Raw genomic sequence first — 21,624 nt, 5'->3', positions numbered from 1 at the left:
CCAAATTTAGTTCCATTTGCTTGATTATTTCTCGAGTTATGCAGAAATTTCTGTTTCATTTGTATGGGAGCCCCCCTTTACAGAGGGGGGAAGGGTCTCGAACCATCATAAGAACCTTTCCCTGACAGACTGCAATCAATTTACTCAGCAAACTGCTTGTTCATGAAAGTTAATGAAAACACATTGTCATCAAATTTTGGAAAACCCACGACGAAGTTAAATTTAAAATTTTCCCCGCTTCCTAAAAACGTATCATATGAAAATAAATCCTAGGAAAGCAACGATCACAACAACTGCAGCTAACTAACCCACCCAGACGTTATGTCCTATCCTTCCCCCCTCCCCCACGATTCAAACAAGCATACGCCAAAAAAAAATCACCCAAGCTCTTACCTTCCGTATCGTAGACATCCATTTCAATAGACTGTGAATGGCACTGATAATGACGCGAAGACGACATGGTGAAAAATCTTCGCTTTGCTTTGGCTTTCGCTAGAAGTGGTGATGAGACGCCCGGCGCCGACAACGAGCTAATATCTCCCTGAGTTCCTTGAATACCTGAAGCTCCGGATGAGGACGATGACGCTTGTGAGTTCAAGCAATGAGGATGAGGAGGATGATGATGATGGGGATGATGATGGAGGGATTGATGGTCCCGGCGGCCGAGATGTGCCGCCGTAGAGCAGTGGCGTTCGCGTTCCTGGTCCTCCTCCTCCTGGCGTCGGGACAGTTGAAACAACAGCAGAAATAGAAGAAGCACAAAGAGCACAAACGGCGATAGTGGAAGCAACAATACGATGCCCTGTGTCTTCCGTTACTCGGTTTTCGCTGTGTCGCTCGCCGTTCCAAACGAGGAAGGGAGTTTGAAAATTTAATACCAAATCCGACGCACTAGCACAGCAGATAGAACCACCTTCTTCGGTAGGATTGAAACGGGACACTATTCTTCGACTACAATTGTAATCAATTTTCACTGCTACCCACTGACTGCCGCTCTTATTCTTCTAGCTTCACATCGGTGAAGTATTATCTTCGGGTGCTCATTTTCACCACCCACACAAACTCGTACATTCGGCGTTCAATTTTCAATTTTCCCAACCCAACCTTGACTTTCGCTCACACCAGCTGTGGTTGGAACTTTCTTCGGTTTCTTATTTGCTTCCTCCAACGAACGGCGCTGGGATTGCTTTGTGCTGCAAAAGTGAGATAACTTTTACCTTTTTCGCCAATCTTGTGAGGTCACTTTAAAAGAGAAAATAACTTCCAATTCCAGATGGTAGAACTCTGCTCTTTTGTGCTTACTTCTTTGTTAGGGCACCTGCCGTTAGGATGTTTGCCGTTTCCTTTGCACTTGAGACCTTTATTCAAAATCCTAGCATTCCCTGTGGGTGGTCACTTCTTTTTTGCTTCACTATCCGCAACACTCCACTGTATCCAACTGTTCAACCTGAAGCTAGTTTTGACAACGTTGCACAATGGAAAACCACAACACTTGAACAATTTTCCTTCTTTTTTTTTTCTTCCTAGAGTGGCTGCAATGGAAGAGAGGAGAAAGTTTTTTTTTTCGGTACGGGCACATTCCGGCTCCAATTCATTATTTGGAGACACAAACTATCCGGGTTTTGCTCTTTCTTGCTGCTGGTCAGTTCTTGGACAATTGCTGTGTGTTCGTGGATGTGTCCGAGAAAGGATGCTGTGGTGGCTTATGTGTGGTGCGTTTGAAGTTTTTGAACTTTTGTGGAAGGTGGGAATACATTTATGAAAAGGTTGATAACACTGAAATAATTTCTGAATAATTCGAGAGCACAACTTATTTACTTAATCATGATATCAAGGAAGGGATTTTCAGGAGCTTTGATCACAATAGGTACAGTAAGCTGGTAATTCAATGCGGATACCAGATGAAATATAAGTTGATATAAATGTTAGGTGGGCAATATTATTAATCACAAAGGAGTTGATTCAACAAAAAAAACTGCTCAATCACATACATTATATGTCGTAATTGAACCATCTAAAAAACTTAAAAAGCGTAGTTTTACACTAAAAATTAAATCAATCCCATCGCATTGCGTCACAGGCGATTATATCATTATTCCACCAATTGCCTGAATGAAACTTAAGATGTTGTTGTCACATGTTGTAATCTCTGAACTAAGTAAATTTACCATCCACAGGCAAATGTTGCGATGAACACTGAAAAATCTCTATGTAAACTATCATGGGGTTCTAATTGAGTTGTTTAGGGGTATTGAGGTACATACATATTCGTTTTCTGCATTAAATATTGAACCGAAATCCAAAATTTCATCAATTTTGGCACACTGGAACTATTTTAAATAAGTACGATTACATTAGCAAAAATCACCATCTTAGCACCCCTTGGTAGGACTTTGTATGGGAGCGAGCTGTCAACAAATGGATTTAGTATCAACGATCAAAAATTTAAATCTTGTTTTAAAAATCGAGATAAATATCTACGGGACCTATGAAAATATCGTTGTGCTCAGAAAATGAAGCTCTATCAGATGATATATAAAAATCGGTATATTTTTCGAAGTTAAACAACCCAATTGAGGCTTATTACATAAAGTCTGACTAAAATTAAATTGGTACGCCTCTACGTAATTGAAAATCTTTGACAGTGGTTGCTTTACATTTGATCAAAGTAGTCGATCGCGTTCAGAAATAACGTCAAATGGAACTCGATAAAGAAGAAAAAATATTGTGCACAAACATCTGGAAAATCCGGAGTGGTCCGGTTCCAAGCTGACTAAAGTGCTGAAGATGAAGTGCTCAAAACCTACAAGGAAACCTTGAGTGCCAAAAGGAATCAGCGGACCTACGAAATAACTGTAACTGTAATCGTCAGCTGCGCAGCAAGGTGTTGAGGTGTGCTAAAGCCAACCCCGGTCTTTCGATCCGAGATGTGGCTTTCAAACGGTGCGGAATATCCTTGCCAGGGAAGGATGCAAGTCGAACAAAGCCAGTAAACATCCGAACCGGCACATGAAGCAGAATTCCGTGCCCACAAAGCGTGCAAGGCTCTTGTACGACCGTGTTTTGACAAAACACAAGGGCTGCACTTTAATCAATGACGAAAAATTCGTCAAACTCGATTTTAAGTAACTTGCCTGTCAAAAGTTTTACATTGCGACTGGACGTGGGGATGTGCCGGAAAGATTCAAGTTCGTGTTTGCCAACAAGTTCGCGAAGAAGGCCATGATTTGACAAGCGATTTGCAGTTATGACCTAAAAACGGAACCATTTGTCACATCCTCGACGATAACATCCCAAGTTTACATCGAAGAATACCTGAAAAAGCGTGTATTGCCGTTCATCCGCAGGCATAGGAGTAAAGTCATCTTTTGGCCTGATTTGGCCAGCTGCCACTACTCCAAGGTGGTTGTGAAATGGTATGCTGCCAACAAGATCAATTTTGTCCCCAAGCTAATGAATCCTCCGAATTGCCCGGAATTTCAACCAATCGAAAAATACTGGGAAAGTGCCCATAATTTTTTTTGTCCATATTTTTTTTTAGTTTGTGGCTGTGGATAATTGCCACATGCGTTCAAAACCTAACACTATTTCACCACACTTATTTTTTGATTTACACCCCAGTATAGTCCGATGTGCGGTATTAAAGGTGAGGAGGAGATGAGGAGTATTCGTGCAATGACAACATTCAAAACAATAGTCGTGTGGCATCGTGTTGCTTATACTTGCTACGAACGATGTGAAAAGTGGTGACGTCACGTCTGTTATTGTCAATAACTTGCTGTGTAAAGCCGTTTTCAATGTTAATATTTTTTAATTAAAAATGTTCCACAATTAAAGCGAAATCAGAATACACAGATTGTTCTGTGATTATTGATGAAGAATTTGTTATGGCAAAAATATACAGCAAAAACAGAAAGATTCCAGTGAAAATCCTGGAACGACAGATTGTATTTACGAAGACAACGATGATGAACCGTGGCAATTTGTGCCCAGAGAACGTACTTTAGATGAAATGGACGGATCGGAGAACGCTGCTGGCGAGAACTTTTAAAAGAATTTCCTAATCTGACTAATTGTACCCATGCACTAGAACAAGAAGCAGAAGAAGGAATGTGTTCCGAAAATTATGTTCTGGATCTATCTTACAGTGATCTCTTGCAGACCATTGAGTCATGGAACAATGTGTGCAATCAAATGAACTCATATTTTTATCAAAAACATAATAAAGTCGGACCTTCTTTCACTGAAGAAATCGGTTTTCGAAACCCAAAAGTTGTACAAAAGCGTTCTGTTATGCTTATGCAAAAGAAATTCCCTGGAGTTCGGGAGTAATCAAAAGGTATGTCAATAATCGGATGAATATTCGAGTAAAACATTTAAAAAAACGATTGGAGAAAAAGAAAATCCACAAGCATAAATTTAAGCCAAAGAAGAACCCAAGCCAAAAAGAAACTCAACAAATAAAGAGTATACTGCCTATAATCGCACATCAGTCCCATATGGATAGGACATCAAGCAAAGATGGGACTGATGTGCGATTATGGGTAGTATTTTAATAAACGAAACGCAGCTCTTAGACAGAATAGCAGGAAATTGAAGCACATTATTATCTAACGAGTGTTCATTCTATTTTTTTTTCATTAAGTCGTATGTATGTTCAACATACTTAAATTTCAACTTTATGCAATGAGTTATAATTTTGAACACACTTTGCAGTTTAAAAACTATATCAGTCCATTCAAGCTACAACACAAACAAAATGCTGAAATTCTCCAGCCAATAGGAGAAAACTATAGTTGGAAACAATAGTAGGAATAACATGTTGTGGGAGATTTTTGATCTAGCAGAAGGATGCTCCCCAACGATCAATACTGATGGGTTCACCGAAGTTCAGTTGCAAAACCAAATCGAAACCGTTATTTAAATCAAAGAAGAGACTGCACGCAAATAAGTATTTACTACCAGGTTTAATACAAACAAATTAAGAGAACCAAAATAACGTAACATAAATTGACTTTAACTGATAGAATAATTCAAAGACCTTTTTTCCACATAAATATCTCAGACTTCATTCAAGCTTTCTAATGTTTTGCTGACGTGACGTCATCACATGATTGCCCAGGAGAGTTTACGTTTTTTTCGTTACTAACAGAAGCAAATACCACGTTGCACCAGACCTTCTATAAACGTCATTGAGTATAATCGACAACGACGTAGTTCAACATCTAAAAAGCCGCAAAATGTGTAAGGTTTGGAGAACTATGACTTTCTTATCTATACTTGATCATAAGGTGTATGAGCTTTTTTTTCACGAGAAACTTTCGTCAGTCGGTGGTGTTGTGGTAAGTGTGATTACCGCTCACCCCAGCAGGCCTACGTTCAATCCCAGTCGGCGCCACCGGGATGTTCTGAGCATAATAACAGCCATATGTTTTAGGGTTTTATAATGCCCTTAAAGGCAGACCAGAAACCTTGCCTTTTGTGATGCGAAAGCAACGGTCTATCAGCGGCCGAAGAGAGCTGGAACCGGTGGGGAACATTGTTGGAGACCGATTATAGAGGATGATGAATAGACTTCTGTAGTATGTTTTGTGTGAGTGGTATTTCGTACTTAGATCTATAAGTGAATTGCTGATCTGAGTACCTCTGATATATTCAATTAGATGATGTTCCTAAATATACAGTCAAACAGCACGTAATGTTGTGAACAACTTCAATGGCAGTTGCACAGCAGTGCTCCCATTTTATTTACAACAATCCAATGCGTACGAGATTGTGCCAAAGGTGTGCCGATATATTTGCCCAAGCTGTTCCGAATCTAATGTTGGCACAAAGGGCTGAGTGACTTACCCTTGGGAAAAAAAACATTAATGGACTTTTTAAACTTATTGAATCACGAATAACAGGTCTTTTTGTGCGTACCAATTTACTTTTTGCCAGCCTTTACTACAGCAGGGGCGTCAAACGGAGCAATAACAGTCGCTACGGACGTGATTGATATCATCCCCATTTTTCACTCTTTGTAATTTTAATAACCAAATTAAAAATTTCAAGCAGATTACTCACTAGCTTTTCATTAGCTATACAACGTTAAAAAAAACTGCTCAAACCTTAAGCGAAGCTAAGTCACTTAAATCTTATTCGAAACCAATTAACATTGTCGCATAATTTTCAATCGACAAATTGACGCTGATGTCGAAACAGTTTATAAAGAATCTCCGTTAGTTACCCGCTAATCGGGATTTTTGCAATACCAAGTTAACATAGGACTTCCGAAACTTATATTAATCGTATATCAGCCTTGTATTGCAAAACAATTAGCAGATGTGTTGGTTACTTGGGTATAATATTGATCAATTTATTGATGGTTCTTATGTTGAAAACTCTCTTGTCGCAATTAGCTGTAGTATGGCTATTAGACTGATGCAAAATTTGACTTTTTCGCTCCACAGTGCTTAAATGGTTTCAAATCGTGTCCTGATTAGCCTCCCAAAGTTACAACTCATTTGGTTAGAAACAGACTTCGCACAAGCCATTTGAAGTTTACATGTAAATTACTATGGGAAATCTCAACTTTTTGTTCATTGCCTTCTAGTGTTTTTCCATATTGAGCTGCGAAATAGCTCAACAGCCATTCTTAAAGAAAATTTTCTCAGCTACAACTTTGCTCAAGATTGTTTCTATGTAAAACGAGACAGGAAAAAGTTATTAATTATTTAAGAGATTGGTAAACTTATGACACGATCAAGCAGCTGCTCTGTAGGCAACACTGTATTTTGCAGTGTGACATAGTAGCCATGATTTTTGTGTCCTATTCAACGCCCCAGAAACACCAATGTTGCCTGCTGCGCAGTTCATTGAGCATGATCATAAGACATCAGCGCATTGAACCATTGGTAACTTTCGATCCTTGTATTTAATCAAAAAGTGGTCTTGAGTAAAGTTGTAGCTGGGAAAAATTCCTACAAGTACAGTTGAAAGCTTTTGAAGCAGACCGATATGGTGAATTATTAGATAGACATAAACAAAAATCTTGGTTTACCATAGTAATTCCCATACAAACTTCAAATGGTTTGTGCCATCTCAGTTTCTCACCAAATGGGTTAAAATTTTGAGAGGTTAGTCAGGATCCGATTTGGAATAGTTTAAGTATTGTGGAGCGAAAATTTCAAATTTTGCATTACTCTAATGGCTATAGCATTACTCGATCAGCTTTGATGGATAAAATTACTTTACGAGAATGAGAGTAACGTGTTTTGTCTGTTCGTGTCCCAAACTACGTGACTGTCCCAACCCAAGCCCCTTTTTTGCGTTGCGTTACGGTTATGCCGTAAACCATCTGTGCTCCCCAGTGTTCAATCGGCAGGCCACTCTCGATGTGTGCCACGCAAGGAATCAAAAATATCTCCAAATGACAAAATGACAAGCGATCAATGAACCGAATGATAACGCTATGTCAGAAGTGGAGAACAATAATGATATAATCTTCTTCTTTTTTTATGACAAGCAGCCCGTGCGACACAGCTCACTCGGGGCGGTAAAAAGAAACGAGCAAATTGTTGGCAAGCTGCTTCACGAAGTAAAGCCGAAGATGATGCACGGGTGTTAATGGGATTTTTTTTTGTTATGTCTTTTCCCGATTCAGATCAAGCTATGTCCTCATCCGTGTATATTGCAACAAAGCAGGCAAGCAATATATTACAGAGCGAGTTTGTCATGGTAGTCGTAGCAACCGTTTTGTCTGTATCGTTGGTTGCTTTATATGTTTGGATTCGCTGGTGCCACGCGATCGTCTGTTTGCTCGGCAGCAGCCATTGTGTGGTCCTCCTCATTGTTCTTCATCAGCAGTTCTTCGGTCGATGCGTCGTTTTTTTTAACTAGTTCGTTTATTTGGAAGGCTCAATCGCGTTAGCTTTACGGAGCCGATATTTCATTGTTTTTTGTTAGTAACAAAATTCACTTAATTCTATGTCTAGTAGGAGTTGGCCGAATACTCGTGGCTTACTCGAGGTTAGAGAGGTACATTGTCGAAGGATAGGATCAGGGGAGGAGCTTGGGGGTAAGGTTTCGTTGTCTCATCAGAGCGTTGTCGCCAGTATGAATGGTAGTGCGGTTCTAGTTTCGTTTGGAGTTCGACCGGCTATGGTGGGTGACCAGTGGGCGACGATGAGACTCATCGAGACGGGGGGACAAGACAAACAAAAACTATTAAAGAGAGATAAAAGACAAAGGAAATAAATTCTTATACTAGACATTTGAAGAAACACATAAGCCGACTGCATATAGCAGATATCGCGAGTTCCCAACACGTCTCTGATAGGAACATAGGGTTGTCTTACTTGGGCCTCAAGGGTATTCAAAAGTCGCTCTCTGGCGGCGTAATTATCCGTACATTGCCAAACTGCGTGATCAATGTCATCGTAACCGTTTCCACACTGACAGATGTTGCTGTCCACGAGGTTTATTCTATTGAGATGAGCATCTAGCGAGTAGTGGTTGGACATAAGTCTACTCATCACGCGAATGAAGTCACGACTTAAGTCCAAGCCTTTAAACCACGCTCTCAAAGAAACATTAGGAATAATTGAATGTAACCACCGTCCAAGATTTCCATTGTCCCAATCGGTTTGCCAACTCGAAAGGGTACTCTGACGCACTAAATGGTAAAATTCATCGTGTGAAATTTGCCTGTCATAAAATTCGCCTTCCTGCGCGCCCACCTTTGCGAGAGAGTCCGCCTTCTCATTGCCTGGGATTGAGCAATTTGAGGGGATCCATACAAAGGTAATCATATATGATCTTTCGACCAGCACACTCATCTGCTCCCTTACCTTAGAAAGGAAATAAGATGAGTGCCTACATGGTTTCATCGACCGAATAGCCTCAATCGAACTGAGACTATCCGAGAAGATGAAGTAATGGTCTGCGGGCAGTTTTCAGAAGGTGCTAGAGTTTTCATTGAAGACACCGATTGAGACGGATCCATTGAGACGGGACCCGTCTGTAAAATATCGTTTCACGCAATTGACGTGTCGGTACTTTTCAGTAAAAATACGCGGGATAATAATAGGTCGAAGTTGATCGGGAATCCCATGGTTTGCTTGTTTCATGGTCAGATCATATCCAATTGAGGAACTGCGATTGGTGAAGTGAGCACGGTCTGGAGTGTAACAAGGAAGACACATATCCGACGATATGTAGTGGTGGTAGATTCTCATATATCGAGATTGTGTGTTCAGCCCAAAAAATTCTTCAAAATTTTCAATTATAAGTATGAAGTAATGAAATTGGGTTGTTAGCTGAATGCTTTAATAAAACAGCAAAAAAAGGTTATCTTCCATTTAATTCCACTTAATTAATTTTGGTATCCATGACAGATACAAGCAGATAAAGCATTCCGCTAACAACCCAATTTCATTACTTCATTATGATGGCTACCAAGCCTTTGGGATTTTCCTTATTAGAGAGTTGAATAGATTTTTCTCCTTTAGCTTACTTAAATCTTTGGTTTTAATTAGTTAGGTAGGTTCCGATTCAACACATTGTAGTTTCATTTATATACCTGTGATCTTGACTTTTATACCTAGGGGATGAGTACTTAAGGGGGTTAGATTTTGATAAGTTCTTTAGTGGGAATGACACTGATGAAGACTGCACATTGTAGTCGAAATACGTATCTGTCATGGATACCAAAATTAATTAAGTGGAATTAAATGGAAGATAACCTTTTTTTGCTGTTTTAATTATAAGTATGTTTGTCACTCCGTATTTGATTAGTATTCTGAGAGAGAGAGCTCCCAGAAACGGTTCTGGAAGGGTTTTACTCCTGCCAGAACCTCGAGACTCATGTTATGCGTTTAGTGCATACAGTCGAGAGCAATACGCAGACAACGATATTGAATTCCCTACAATTTTTTTAGGTGACATTTTCTTACCGAGAGAAAGCAGAAAGTGCCGTACTCTAGAACATAGAGAATAGTTGTTTTATAAAGCGTTATGAGGTCTCCCGGATGAGCACCCCACCATATGCCGCAAATTGAACGGAGAAAGTTGATCCTCTGTTGACATTTTTTCTTCAGATACGTAATATGGGTATTCCAAGTGCACTTTGAATCAAACCCCAAGGTACTTGAAAGACAATGATTGAGTAATGTTTCTGCCCAAAAGATTAAGATGCATTTGGGCTGGGTACCGCTTTCGAGTAAACACTACTATTTCAGTTTTCTGCGGCGAGAATTCGATCCCTAGATTCCTAGCCCAAGAAGACATGTTATCTAAGGAACTTTGCAATGGTCCTTGCAAGTCCACGACATGTGGACCTCTTACGGAAACCACACCGTCATCTGCAAGTTGTCTTTGCGTGCATTGTTCTGCCAAACAGTTGTCGATATCTTTGCCAGGCCCATGTAGCTAATTCTGGAAGTTGTCAGTTGTCCAAGGGAAAAGTTCATTTGCTTTTCTGACAACAAATTGTACCAGACATTATTTAAAATTCCAGAAAGTCCACATCTGTGCAGATTGTCTGACAGAATTTCAATGGAAACTGAATCAAAAGCCCCCTTAATGTCCAAGAATACTGAAGCCAATTGCTTCTTGTGCGCGAAGGCCAGTTGAATATCTGTGGAAAGCAGCGCTAGACAATCGTTTGTTCCTTTGCTCTTGCGGAAACCGCGTCGTGGACTTTGGAAAGCAACCGTTTCGTGATGAGTGTGTGAGTGCTGACCACGTTTTGCGTCCATTGCTGCAATAGAAGCGCTCTGACTCCCGTTGGCGAATCTGCCATACAATGAAACCACTGGAAGCGGCTCCTGTTCTGGTGGAGGAGGCTTATTGGACAGCGGAAGATAAAATGTTTATTGTGTTGTACCTTTTGACGATAGTTTCAAGATGTATTGTATAGTGAACAAGAATCCTCGGCTCTGTAAAGTTGCTTCGGTTGAGCCTTATCAAATAAATTAATAAACAAAACAAAATCCTGATGTTTACATCCTACTCTAACACGTGTTGTCAGTTTTTTTTATTAAATATTTTGCAAGGAAATGTGAAAATGTGACTTTCCTTAAGAAAACTGGTTAGGGAGGAGGGTGTGAGTGTTGGAGCAGTACATACCGCATTACGAAAGTATGAAGAATCATGCACTTGCGAAGATTCTCCGAAGCGTGGAAGAAAACCTAGCCCCGTTAACCCTGCAATCGACCGAAAGATAAGAGATCGTTTTAAGCAGCATCCATCAACATGAGTGTGAGATGTGGCTAAAAAGATCGGCAAAAATGTCATGCGGGTCAAGAAAAGATTGGGGTTGGAAACCCATAGGAAGCAGAAGGCAACAGGCTGCATTTGTGAAGACGAGAGCTCGGAAGCTGTACGACTCAATGCTGGGGATAATCTAGTTGTATAATCATGGATGATGAGACATACGTGAAACTCGATTATCAGACTCTGCCAGGACCGCAATTCTACAGTTCTCCCAAAGGAAATGATGTTCCTGAATTGGTCAAAGCCATTTATACCGAAAAATTCGGCAAGGTGGTTTGGCAGGCGATATGACAGTGTGGAAAAATGTGTGGAAAAATAACTACAGACACAATGAATGGCAAAGTTTACGTGAAGGAATGTCTACAAAACAGATTACTTCCCTTCATCAGGCAGCATGACAATCCTGTAATCTTTTGGCCTGATCTTGCTTCCTGCCACTATTCAAAGGATTCGCTAGAGTGGTAAAAGAATCATAAAATCACATAGGGGAAATGGATCTAATTTTGGCCTATGGATCTAAGATTGGGCCCATCGCTAGAAATCTGCTATTTATCTATTTTATCTAGATTGGGAAGGTACTAATGGATATTTTTGGTTGCTATTGATAATTTAGTCGATTGCTGAAATTATGTATGAGCCAAGGGGTAAGTAACTCAGCGCATTGTGCCAAAATTAGATTCGGAACAGCTTGGGCAAATCAATCGGCACACCTTCGGCACAATCTCGTACGCATTGGATTGTTGTAAATAAAATGGGAGCTCTGCGTGCTGTTTACTGTATATTCAGGAACATCCTCTAATTGAACATACCACAGGAACTCAGATCAGCAATTCACTTATAGATCTAAATACGAAATGCAACTCAGACAAAACAAACTACAGAATTCTATTCATCATCCTCTATAGTCGGTCTCCAACAATGTTCCCCACCGGTTCCAACTCTCTCCGGCCGCTGATAGACCGTTGTTTTCGTATCACGAAAGGCAAGGTTTCTGGTCTGCCTTAGAGGGCATTATAAAACCCTAAAACATAGGACTTTTATTATTTTGAGCACACAAAACACCAAAATGTCGCACACCCGCTACTTCCCGCGTCATCCTAAATCCGATTTATCATTGCAATTTCAAACCAAAACATTCAAGGTGTCAGAAATACTGGGTTGCCGGGATGGGTATTTCACAAACAATCGCAGCTTGCTCTATGACCGGCACAATCGGCACACCTGCGGAACACTTGCGGTACACTGACAAAAAAGATGACCCAAGATTGGTATGCGGAGTGACCTACCCCTGGTCATTGCCCCAAATTAAGGGCATTTAGGCTAACATTACATCCATTTCCCCTATGTGCCAAAAGAGATGAATCCGCAAAATTGCCCTGAGGCTCGCCCTATTGAAACTTTCTTGGCTTTGACAAAAGTAAAATCAGCGGATACAGTTGATAAATTCAAAAAAGGTTGGTCTAAAATGGTAAAAATGGTACGCAAAGGCACTGTGCCAATGAGCAGTATCAATGGAAAAGTTAGAAAACTCGGCTACTCTCAATCAGGCTTGACAAAAGCTCCATCAAGAGTCATCAATAAGCTGAGCTCCAGCCTATTTTGATGAAGATATATTTTGCTCTAGCGGAGCTTTACTTGATGCTCAAGCTGGGCTCTTGCCAACCCGCATCGCTAAGAGGGATGCGGAGCTTGTTCTCGGGTGTACATCGACTCTGTCTACCGAGCAGAAATTTTAACTTCGTGATGCGCTCGCGCAAAGCAGTAAACTTGGAGCTTCGTGATGTATTCGTAGTGAGGTTGGCTCTTGATGGCTTCTCCCCGTGCGCATGAATGAGTGATTTTGTATTGTATTCGAGAATGAAGTGCACAACCAAGAAATTAAAAAAAAAACATTATGGAACGTATGCATATATTCCGAAACTCAAAAGAGGCAATTTTATTCTTAGGGTAACGGTCTATATTCTCGGCAAACGCCCCTTTTCCAGGCACAGCAGAATAGCTCTCATGTTTGTAAACTGAACCACGATTTCGGCATTTCCACTGTCTCGTAATCTTAAAGCGGATTATCTCTTGTGTCGAAAACTAAAATCGCAGTTGAGATTCAAGAGATATTGGGCTATGCCTGCTGAATTTTTAGGTTACTCTACCTTACATTTTTTGCCCAATTGATTATTTAAAAATGGTAATCGATGAACGCGTGATAATTATACTACCTATAATTATCACGCGTTCATTGAATAACGTTTGGATTTTCTGGAGCATTTTCGGAGGCGAATCGCCAACCTCATCATCATCGTTCAACAGTCCATGCTTGACTGCCACTCCAGGGTGCTGACCAACCACTTGTCTTTTCAAATTGAAGTTGTGTTTTGTTTTAAATTTTTCCCACAAGATTAACACTTTAATTCACCATCTGCTGAATCTCCTAACTTGCTGAAGAACAGAGCCGTATCAAAATTTGATTTGCGGTTCTGGGACATCTTGCAACCAATTATGAATTAATCAATTCAGACTCCACTTGATTTAAACAACACTAGACCAACAACATCTTTAAACACAAATTCCTCTAAAATCAAAGCACATCCAAAGAATCTAACGCCATCATCTGATAGAGCAAACTTCTTTTATCGAATGGCAATTTTAGTTTACGTGGTTGTGTTTTGATTCTCGATAATTATGTGTTTAAACCATTGCCTACGTTGGGTTGTTCCGCCTATTTTAATTGTTGGTCCAGAAATATTTCCGAGCTATCGTGTGTGCAATTGAATGAATGAACATGTTAAAAGGCAACAGGAGAATACGGAAACATTACCAAGGAATAATCCATAAACGGAGTAATTAGTGCTTTTACTAGTTTTTCCCTCGTACATTCTAAATCAGAAATATAATTTCGTTTATCCACTCATAAAGCACTTAGCGGCAAAAATGACCAAAGATTATTGCGACTGAGTTTGAGTAACCCAAAAAGTGGTCCCCAAGTTATAAAAACATCTATCTCTCAAAATGCTACGTCCTCTGAGAATGGTCCTATAGTCCACACAGTTCGAAAAAGTAGTGTAAATTTCTGTTCAATATGATGCACATAAATGGAGCGTCACATATTATATAAGTTTACATTATAAATCATGTAAAGTTCTGAGACATGTCATGCAATTCAGCAATTATTGTATACAAAAGCCCATTTTTGTAAACAACATTGTTTACAAGTTGCTCGGTTGCGTTAAATGAAATATAAGTTTACGTGGATGAATGTTTACATCACAATTAAAATTCAGAATTTTTATCTGTGCATTGAATGTATTGTTGTGTATCATAATATTGAATGGAAGAACCGTGCATCAATCAAAGGCCGTGCGTGCCCTCCCCGAATGCATAACGAAGCTCTATATTTACGGTTTCACCGAGTCCATCCCGAAGTTCAAAATGTGGCTTGGTGAGCAGAGCCGATGAAAATCACGCCTCACTCAAGAACGAACCCCGAATCACTCATCGTGATGCGTGTTTGTGGAAGTCCAGCTTGAGCATCAATCTGAGCTCGAGCTCTTCTGCGCTCTTTGGATTTGACATTATTGCTCTTTATATGTGAGAGATGAACTAGCTCACGATGAATGAGCATCTGTACGGCATAAGCTGAGTTCGAGGAGTTTAGGCAAGCCTGCTCTCAATAAAATCCTGCAAATTGAATTTATGTGTGCTAGAACAAATGATAATAAACAACATTTGTAAATAAAATGACCTAAAACTTTACACTAGTTTTATTTAATTCACTAATAAAGCGTATTTATAATTAACGGAACAGTCTATATTAAAATCACACGTTGAACTTTTCCCTTAAATTCTTATAAGTACGCAAATAATTTAGTCGATTATTATGCGTGATCATATCGATATAAATCTTAATAAGAGTGTGATTTAAATGTGTTCAATGGATTTAATACTCTGCAAAAAATAATCGATAAAACATTGAAGTGTCCAAGGAGCCCGTCCAATCCAAATAAGACCGCCAAGACGGTAATCTTTTACGACTGATATGAACCAATACTTGAAACAGGCGGAACAAGCTAACGTAAACGTAGATTGCTTGGATGTGTTTTGATTCTCGAGAAATTTGCGTTTAAAGCCATTGTTTACGTTTGGTTATTCCGTCTACTTCCAATGTTAAACAAGAGGTACACAGCAAAAAAATAATGTTGATATCACATCAAAGTGGATGCACTTCCATCGTGTCAAAATTATGGTGTAATATTACTTGCCAAAAAGGACAAAATTATCATTAATACAGTGCATGAGCTGACATTACGCTGCTTTTACTGAATTTGTTTATTTTTGTGGCCATCAAAATAACATGAGATTTTCGACATGATTGAAGTGCATCCTCTTGGATGTAATGTTAAAATTTATTTTTTGCTGTGTAGATTACCAAACACCTAAAGCCAACCGGAAAGCCGTTCTCAGTTTAGAGTCTGTTTTCATGGTATTTGTCGCCGCCAGCATCCCACCACCTCCGACCGGGAATCTCTAGTTGCATTAAAGATTCATAACACTGACTATGGCGTCGCTTCTTGACTCGAAAACATCCGCCAGCTGTCTCAAGGTCATATGGCACCCCATTCCGGAAACCGCCGTATTCTCCCACGGCGGAAGGCTTAGGAATGTAAATTTTATGTAAATCGCTAGCTATGCTAGAAGATAAAATCGCACGAGAAAGTGATGCCAAATAGCAGAACTACCTATATCTTGGTAAGGCAAAGCGGAAAAATGCAAAGACAAATGCCAGAAACGTGTTTCCGACAAATGTTTCTGTTAAAGATGCATCCCATGCTTTGCACTCTCGGATTCTTCCGGAAAAGTTTTTCCCCGTGAACGAGCAAAATGATTTCTGCTCCGAATTCTGGCGGAGGATTTTCTTCCCCCCTGTCACGGAGATAAACTTTACACCCATCAAGTCGAGCATAATCGATGATGAAAATTGGAGATTATTACACCTCAGAAGTTTTCGCTACTCGTCGCGTAAGTCAGAAAGTCGTTAGCGAGCTTGCACCCGCAAGTGCAAAAGTGACAAGCCAACTGTCATCAGGCAGGATATTAGTTTTCTTTGTCTCCCATTTCAACCCACTCGGGCGATGATGGGGTGCAAAAGCGAAAGGGCAACCAACCTATACCATGCTGAACGAACTGGGGTAGGACTTAAAAATATCATGGATTGGTATTTTCCCAACCCCCTCCCAGTATTTTCCGAAGAAGAACGATTTTCACCATTTCTTGCAATATCGTTTTTTTTTTTATCTAGGTTACTACGGTGGCGGTGGTCGGGATCGATGGATTTGACTGTATATGTAGGTGTGCTTGTGCGCTGCCGTTGATGGTATTACCTTAGCCTTCGCAAGTCGAAGGCTGAAAAGCGGGACAAGGTGATATCAATTTTCAATACTAATTGACTTATTTAATTATTCATGGTTCGGTGGCCTGTTCGCGTACTTTGGTAGGTTGTTTTCATTTTCCCTACGCTGGTGTGCTATGTTTGCGGCTTCCATAATCGGCGTGCGGTTTATGTATGTCTGTATGTTTGTGTTCCATCATCACACTCGGCGATGGGAACGTGTTTGTGGTTAACCTTGTGCTACTACATTGTACATTTGCGAATTGTTAAATGGCACTCCTGACTAGAAAGTTGATTTCCGAACATTCAAACTTATCAAATTGCTCTAAATTAATCTCGAGGAAGCAACAGACGGTGACTTGGTGCAGTCAGAAACACGAAATTGCTTTCAGTTCAACTGCTATAACAAGTTATAATTGCATCGTCTCCCAATGCAGTCATGCTCAAACACCCGAATGCTGGTACTAATTCGGCATGGAAATAAATTTCCATTTGCACCGAAAATAGCTCCCTACATGACGACTGTGGAGTTGCTGCTCGCAGCTAGGGCCAACCTTCCAGTGCGTCCTGTGCATAGGACAGCACGCTTATCGTGCCTGGTGGTGTTAATCAACACCAGAATAACAACAACCCGTTTTTCGTGCATCACGAATCACAGACCAGGGCGTTGCTAAAATGGAAGATCGCCCGGTTTGACAGGGAGACAGGGTCTGTCGCGCGGGAGGCAATAAATATTCAACAGGAAACTAGAACCGGTAATAAAGCTAATGAAATAGTTGAAGCAGAATGGAATTCCGTTTTGTGTTTCTCCAGGAGAGAGAGAGAGCGAGAGCGTTTGGCGATGGGAGCAGCTCGACTGTTGACGAGCTGTTGAGGGACATCTGATGGACAAGGTCGTTTTCGGTGGCATGGGCGGCTCTACTCGCCGACTTTTCCAGTTTATGGAAAAGATACATGAGTGCTACGATTAGGGGGTAGGTGTAAATGGTAAATAGTTCACCTTCAAAACGTCGAATGTGGATTAGTGTTCACGGCAAGCGCAATTCGGATCGGTGGTTTGCGCTAATTGCTAACCTTATTTAGGTGTTGGGGTAAATATGATCCGAAATGAATTTTTGGCATAACTTTTTACGGTGAGCATCTAGCAATGTGAATTTTCCCGACTGTAAATTTGTAGTGGCCAGTGCCTTATCTAGATGCTCTGGACATCGCTTTCGGAGGCCATGCTCGCCTTTTTTTTGTAAAAATGATCATGCGGCACATCAAAACCCATCAAATTGATGGAAACGAATCGATTCTCCGAAAATTTTTCCAATATTCTGGATACTAGTGGCCAGTGGCATTACCAAGGTTATTCCGGGTACCGGTTCCGGTTGCCACAATCAACTTTCTCATACAAATGATAATGCGACACATCAAATTGATGCGCATGAAGCGATTATTCGAATACTTAGTCATTTTTTCTTGTTACTCGTGGCCAGTGACCTAATCCGAATTTTTTATAGTTTCTGAGATTCGTGCCATTAAAAATTCGAAGCGGCAAATCAGTGGCCATTTGCAGCTATTGAAACAATATAGTGGTTCTTAGAATTTCGTATTTTTTTTTTTTTAGTTTTGTTTCTTATTGCAAAATGTTAGACCCGTATTTTTTTTTATTTTGTCATTAGGGTGACCATTTCCATGTTAAAGTGGTCCAAAAATGCAATTTTTTTCAAAAACGACTTTTTTTCAAAAATTCATGACTTTTGAAACACTAACAGGAAAGGAAATTAAAAACACTTCTCAGAAAAAGATAGAAAAAGCTTAAATTTTTTTAGATTTTTTGAATAGAAGAACTTTGATTGTTTTTTTAATGGTTTGTAGACAATGAACATAACACGTTTTTATATTTTTTTTTTTGAAAATTTAGGCTTTTCTTCACATTATATCAAAAAATCAGCGATGTATTTTTCTTCGTTTTTGAGTTACAATTTTTTGAAAGTACAATGTTTAGAAATTTATGGTCTAGGATCAGAAATGGAAATAAGTAAGTAATGTAACCATATTACATTCGATATGTATCAATGGAGACGCAGGGTAATCCAGTCGTATTGAAGAAATGAGCAAAATTTCTAAACATGATAATTTCAAAAAAATCGTAACTCAAAAACGAAAAAACCACATCGCTGATTTTGTTATATGTTGTGTAGAAAAGCCTAATATATTCAAAGAAAATAAAATAAAAATGTGTTATGTCTACATTGTCTACAAACCATGAAAACCAAAAATATTTTATATTTTTTCTTATGTGTATTTTTAATAACCCTTCATTTAATATTTTGATCAATCAAATCGACCCAGTGGTTCAAAGGTTATGATTTTTTTTAAAAAAGTAATTTCTGGAAAAAATAGAGAAAAAATCAATTTTTTTGATCACCCTAACATGGAAATGGTCACTTTTATGAGAAATTAAAAAAATACGGGTCTAATATTTTTTGATAAGGAACAAAACTACCAATTGTTACGAAATTCCGAGAACCACTATATCGTTTTGCTATGGAATGGCTGTATATAAATAAATTACATATCACGGTACGAGATTTCCACGTTTTATTATTTGATTGGATTCTAATGCATAGTGTTTAAATCTTAGATTCAAACAGGCTCGATGTTGCAGAATCATCTTGGTTTCCTTGGCCGTTTTGACATGTGTTGCACATATCTGATGTCGTATATGAAAGAAAATCCATCATTTTCCATAATGCTTTCAAGAACTGGCTGTGATGGTGTTAGCTTAGATTAGATTAGTACTTCCTTGAGGCTCTACTAGTTTGCCAATGCATCAGAAGCTCCAGTAGTGATTCTTGCATTTTCACTTGTACTGTATAAGTTCTGGAAGTTTATACAATTCTCACAATAGACTTTTATGAAGTGCTGAGGAATACCAAATGATTGGGAAATTATCAGAATTTCTTGTTCTCAGGCATTCTAAGCGTTGCTGGAGATCAAGAAGCACCTGGTATTTTGAGATATGCGGGATGGTTTAAAAGTTCTCATAGTATCTGATTTTCTTGAAGTTCTAAGGATTTGTACTTCCAGGAGCTACTTGGAACTATGCGAGATTCTCCGCTTTCTAATGTTACGGAAGTTTTAAAGGCCTTTTAGACGTCGATGTTTTGAATTTTTGGAGCATCAGAATTTGTCACTCGTTCACGTATATTTCCTGGTTGACGGTCCCGGTTGTAATGAAAATGTCGCTTTTCAAGCCACAGGTACAGACAGCCTGCCAAACCAGGTATTTCTTAGCGAACTCCGACAGTTTCATGTATGAACATGTCTTCCACCTTTCCCCTTCCGGTTGCCGTCTGCCTTCACGTAGATTTCGTCGTCCATTGCCACGTAATCGAACTTCGTTGGCATCGTCGTGTGCAGCTTCTGGGATCGTGTTTTGGCCGTCTTGTTTTGTTTATCGTCGCGATTTGGAGTCACTACCTTCTTATAAGCCGACAGTCCGGCTTGATTTTTAGCTCGATGCACGGTTGTAGACGACACTCCCTGCTTGTATGCGACATCTCGGATGGGGAGGTTAGGGTTCCGTTTGAAACCAAGGGCCACTCTTTTTGTCGTTGCTGCCGCTTCTGGCTTTCGATTTCTTCCCAATCCCATTCGCATACTCGGGATGCGAGTAGCTCAGATTTTCGCAATACAGGTGCTAAATTTGGATGCGTTGCTTCGCTTGCTTGTACGCCATTTTGATAACTGAAGAGCAAATGTCAAAATCAAAATAAAGGCATCATTCACTCACACACCTACAAAATAAGGGGTGTTCAGATTTTTTAAATGCTCGATTAAAAGACATGCGTCAAGTTTAAGTCGAGCAAATTTTGATCGTAACACCCTTTTTTCGCTTTAGAAAATCCCAACGAACTCAGTTCGGATTGACGAACACAGGCCACAGATAGCCTAGTCATTAAAGACACCATTTAGGGACTGTTCGGAATAGAAAATGTCTCGACTTCCTTGGGCATAGAGTATTATTATGCTAGCAATTCAATATACTTATTCAGCAATTGCATAGCAAAACGATATAGTGGTTCTCAGAATTTCGTAAAAATTTGTAGTTTGTTCCTTATCGCAAAATATTAGACTCGTATTTTTTTTTATTTTGTCATAAGGGTGACCATTTGTATGTTAGGGTGGTCCAAAAAACTTGCATAGTCTTTTTATAGTTGTTGTATAGTGCTCATAATAATTATATAAATAATTCTCATGCTCATAGTTTGTCGTCCAATTGTATACGCGGCAATAGTCACATAATCTATACCTTTTTTTTCTGATTCTGCTGTCATATTCTTGATGTTTTGAACATGGAAATGGTCCTAAAGAAATTTTCCAGCTTCACCACAAAAATGAAAATTGAAAAAAAAAATATACCGCATAAAAACGGTTGGGTGTACTGCATTTAAGCAAGTTTCCCTATAGATGGCTCGATATAATATTCAGCTTCTTTCCTCTAATATGATTGTTCAATGACGTTAGTACAATCATTTTAGTTCTAGAAGACATGTGTGTTACCGAAATTCACAGAAGTCGTGTACATTATAAAAAGAAGAAAAATTCCTTAATCCCATTAGATTTTTTTTTTTAAATACATTTCAAGGAGGATATTAATATCACTCAGATGTGTGAAGCGATATGATGCGAAGCTATCATAGGTGCAGGAATTGCCATGAGGAACGATTTCAAGCAAGATTATTCTGTTATATCACCTTCTTTTTACAGGCTTGGCACTGTTACACGAGTTTACGCCTAATCTCAACATAATATTATTGGAAGCTAATTCCACAGTTATTAACTGACAGCTTTCTTTGTCAACCAATGCATGAATTTGAAAATGGTGTGGCAAACACTATGACACTCTATGCCCTGGAATGTCGAGAACATTTCTAGCCCGAAATATACTATAGATTGGATCGGGAATCGAACCCGGGTTTACTATAATGTGCCTC

The 21,624-nt window shown here is 39.5% G+C and overlaps 1 protein-coding gene across 2 annotated transcripts in view; it reads right to left on the bottom strand.

The window, feature by feature from the left end:
- kcc (solute carrier family 12 member kcc) overlaps positions 1–21,624 on the bottom strand; it is an 836,076-nt gene that overhangs the window by 602,047 nt on the left and 212,405 nt on the right. Inside the window, exon 1 of one of the 2 annotated variants that reach the window (XM_065231467.1) lies at positions 394–814. The exons of the other annotated variant lie outside the window; for it this stretch is intronic. Coding sequence (XP_065087539.1) covers positions 394–460 — 67 coding nt within the window. The 5' untranslated portion in view covers positions 461–814. Of the gene's footprint in view, positions 1–393; positions 815–21,624 lie in introns of those variants that run through there. 2 annotated transcript variants of the gene reach the window in all.

The sequence above is a fragment of the Ochlerotatus camptorhynchus genome, unplaced genomic scaffold, assembly GCF_037179485.1.
Source record: "Ochlerotatus camptorhynchus isolate MF236.1 unplaced genomic scaffold, CSIRO-AGI_Acam_v1.1 ptg000357l, whole genome shotgun sequence".
NCBI lineage: Eukaryota > Metazoa > Arthropoda > Insecta > Diptera > Culicidae > Ochlerotatus > Ochlerotatus camptorhynchus.
The sequence above is the reverse complement of the archived record's forward strand: the minus strand, read 5'-3'. Positions and strand labels throughout refer to the sequence as shown.